This window comes from Chaetodon auriga, chromosome 10, assembly GCF_051107435.1.
Source record: "Chaetodon auriga isolate fChaAug3 chromosome 10, fChaAug3.hap1, whole genome shotgun sequence".
NCBI classification, from domain to species: Eukaryota; Metazoa; Chordata; class Actinopteri; order Chaetodontiformes; family Chaetodontidae; genus Chaetodon; species Chaetodon auriga.
In genome coordinates, this window is record NC_135083.1 from 13,223,421 (window position 1) to 13,226,906 (window position 3,486).

General features: G+C 45.3%; 1 protein-coding gene across 1 annotated transcript; it reads right to left on the reverse strand.

Annotated features, from left to right (window-relative positions):
- Window positions 1-901: 901 nt before the first annotated feature.
- On the reverse strand, window positions 902-2,941 carry hoxc12a (homeobox C12a). The gene is made up of 2 exons (XM_076741682.1): window positions 2,353-2,941; window positions 902-1,140 (listed from the first exon to the last, which is right to left on the reverse strand). The coding sequence occupies exons 1-2, from the start codon at window positions 2,939-2,941 to the stop codon at window positions 902-904; spliced, it is 828 nt and encodes a 275-aa protein (XP_076597797.1).
- Window positions 2,942-3,486: the final 545 nt, after the last annotated feature.

Below are 3,486 nucleotides of genomic sequence, written 5' to 3' on the forward strand. Positions count from 1 at the left end.
ACTCAACTAAAGAAACGCAAACCATGCAGGATTCTGTGGTTGTTGTTTAGACAAGTTGAAAGGTAACAAAGGTAAGGAAAAAAATACCCTTACAAAGTCGTTGGCACATGAACAAAGTCATGGCAATTGGTTTTTTCAATGCGCAGTCATAAAGATATCGATATGGATTACATTGCGGTTTTAGTCCTCCCTCTCCTCATGCAGACTCCCCCCGACTTCCTGCCCGTGACCGTGAACGTGCCCACGACGCGTGCATGGTGAAAAACTACAGAAAGGAGTTAAGGTGGTGTTCCTCTTACCCAACAAACGAAGTATTAGGCAGCCGAGAGGGAGATTCTTCTTTATCAGTTCATAACCTCAGAGAAATTATTGCGCAGATCGGGGCTCCAGTCTGTCAGCCATCAGTCTTCTCTGTCGTTCTGAATGCTGTTATTTTCAGACCTATTTTTGAGAATTTACGGTCCCTCCTCATTTACTCTAAGAAAAAAAGGGATTAAAAAGGATGCTGTTGTGTGTCATCCCAGACAGAACGTTTGCCTTGTCGAAATATTTCGCCTGGTTTACATTTAGGGCGTAGACTGATCTCTTGACAAATCAGGGACACCCAAGAGATGCGCCATACACAGAAAACACATTCTCACAGCTTCTTGTGCGATTATACCGAACATCAAGGCAGTCTTATTGACATGTAGAATATAGTTTTGACTGCCAGGTAGTGGCTTGTATTTTTGGGCTCGTGTAGCCCGCACCTTTGAGTGAAAAACAATATATATCAGAAAGTGTTGTAATAATTGCCTGCAATGTAAAAGGTGGATAGATGAGTGCATGCATTGAAAGAAGACCTAGGGGAGCGCAGAAGGCTTGGCTTTTACTGCCTATCGATTCACCTTCTGCCGCATTTCTAAAAGTAGGCCAAAGCTTGCTCCCTCAGCATGAGTCTCTTCTTCTTCATCCTGCGGTTCTGGAACCAGATCTTGACTTGTTGGTCGCTGAGGTTCAGGCGGTCAGAGAGCTCCCTCCGCCGCTGCCTGGTGATGAACTCGTTCATCATGAATTCACCTTCTAGCTCAGCCAGCTGAAGTTTGGAATAGGGTTTACGCTTCTTTCTGGTCCGAGTGTGCATCGGGTACCACGGGGCAGCTGGAGGAGAGGGAGGAGGAGGAGGAGGAGGAGAAGGAGAAGGAGGAGGAGGAGGGGGCATACAACGGATTAGTCACCACAGTTGCAAAATCACGGTCACCTCCAAGGTTATGAGGAGCCTACAGGGGCATCAGTTGTCCAAGGCAAGCTTGGGCAATCGCCTTAGGCTCGACTGTGTGGATTTAACATACCTTTCAGCTTTATTTTGGAGAGTAACCAGAAAATTACAACTATATTTCAAATTGCATTACCATGACATGGCACTCAGTTTTCCAAAGGACGCCTGCAGTCCTGAGAATACAAGCAGACATCTAGAGATGATTTCTGTCTTTTGCAAAAGATCCCAGATGTAGAGATCCTGCTTTATATTAGGATTCAGAGAACTGGCGCCTCTGGAAGCTGTCACTTCCTCCAACCACACACACACACACACACACACACACACACACACACACACACACACACACAGCCAAACTGGATTTGTTTTGGTCTCTGCCTGGACTGCTCCTCTGATCTCAAATCCAATTTCAGAGCCACCAGAACTGGTCCAATTTTGTGCATTTTTGCAAATCATGGGTGTTTCCTATTTTTCAACCCCCCCATGGAGACCACCAGTGGGCTATACAGCGGTTTGTGTCACAGGAAGTTTTATTGTTGCAGTTAAAGTAGCATTAACGTGATAATTAAGCCGTGCTTGCAAATACCCCTACTTATTTGCGAGTTTCAGAGCATATTAAATGACTCTTGAGTACACAGCGACAGATATTAATTCCGTTTACGAGTCATTAAAAAGAAAACTCTCTCTATTTGATGCAGCCAACCAAAGCGCCTCGCCTCTTTAAATCACTGGGCTAATTTGTTTGTACAAAGTGCAACAATGCACCAGAATCAACCACACGTGTGCCCGGAGCACAGTTTCTCGTTCAAGGTATGGAAATACAATGACAGAGCTGATCTTTTATTCAAAAGCTGGCTGGCTGTGACTGTACACAACCACATGGCGCGTGAGGTATTTTAGGGCAACCCCTAGCGGCGTTTGCACACCACGCAAGTACCCTGCAGGCTAATGTAGGCTGCAAGTTGTACATTAAGTTAACGAGCTCTAATGACGGTGTAATACCGTTAGTGTAACCTGCGTGCAGCCTTTTTATAAATAACGTAAACGTGCGTTTAAAGTAACGGTGATTAAAATAATAAATAAACGGTACTCACCTCCGCCTGCGGTTATGTTGCTTGAATGGCTTCCCGGTGACACCAGGGTCTGTGTATCGCTGGATGAAGGCTTGCTGCCTTCGTTGAGCAGAGAGGAGCTGGAGTCGGACTCCATTGACTGACAGGACGGCGGGTCTTGAGTTAGCTGCTCGCTCCCATAATCATACTTGGAAAAGGCGACAGTGCTGCCAATTCCACTGTGCATCCCGTGGTCAGATGTTAATGATGATGTGTCTCTCGCCCTATCCTCTCGTTTGAGGCTGCTGCCACCTGAGCAGGTCTCCCTGTTCCCGTTGCCGTTGTTATAATAACATTTGCCTTCTTCTGGTCTGGTAATTTCACACGACCGATTGAAAGAGGGGTTAATAGACACGGGGCTGCTAAAGTAGGATTGAGAGTATCCATTGCACGGCTCCGAAGGATTCCACGGGAGGGAGCAAACATTGTCCCTTCTCGGGTAGGAGAGAGACGGTAGCCCCGCCAGTTGTCCCCCTGAGGCTCTAAAATTCGGAAAGTAAAATGTGTCTCCAGTGTGGATGTTTACCAAAGGTCCCACAAACCCTGGATTAAGGAGATTATGCTCGCCCATTTCCGCGGGCCCGACCAACAGCTTCTAGTTTATTGCAATCTGACATTTAACATAGTTAAACCTGGAGGGGCGCCTGATTGGTCATCCTCAAACCACGTGTCCAGGCTAACTTCTGCTACACATGGTACCACCCACTCGGTCCATCTCAGACAAAACAAAACATTAACTTCTGTATTACAGAGGTTTATATGCTTTTTAAAAATACTATAAACCTTTTATTAAAAATGTAGAATCTTGTTTTTCTTCACTTGAGTCATGCTGAGTCCAAAAGGAGCCCAGGCTGCTTCTCCTTTTACACTCTGGAACTGTCCATGGCCTCGTTTAATATCTTTATATGCTGGCAAAAGTTTTTTTAAATGCTATTTCTTATGAAAACTATTTTTCTTGAAGGAGAGGGTGCATATGACATCTTGTTTTCTAGCAAATTATGGTTGAATTCCATGTCACATAAAGCTGTGATGTCCCAATTTTACAAGCTTGTTTTAAGAAAAGACTGATGCTCATTGCCGCACTCTACTCATATTTACAGTAACGGGGTCAGCAGG

Excerpts from the sequence above, each read along its gene's own strand:
- hoxc12a (XM_076741682.1), bottom strand. The coding sequence starts at position 2,941 with ATGGGCGAGCATAATCTCCTTAATCCAGGGTTTGTGGGACCTTTGGTA. Across the intron at positions 1,141-2,352 it reads CAACATAACCGCAGGCGGAG|CTGCCCCGTGGTACCCGATG; the intron begins GTGAGTACCGTT and ends CCTCTCCTCCAG.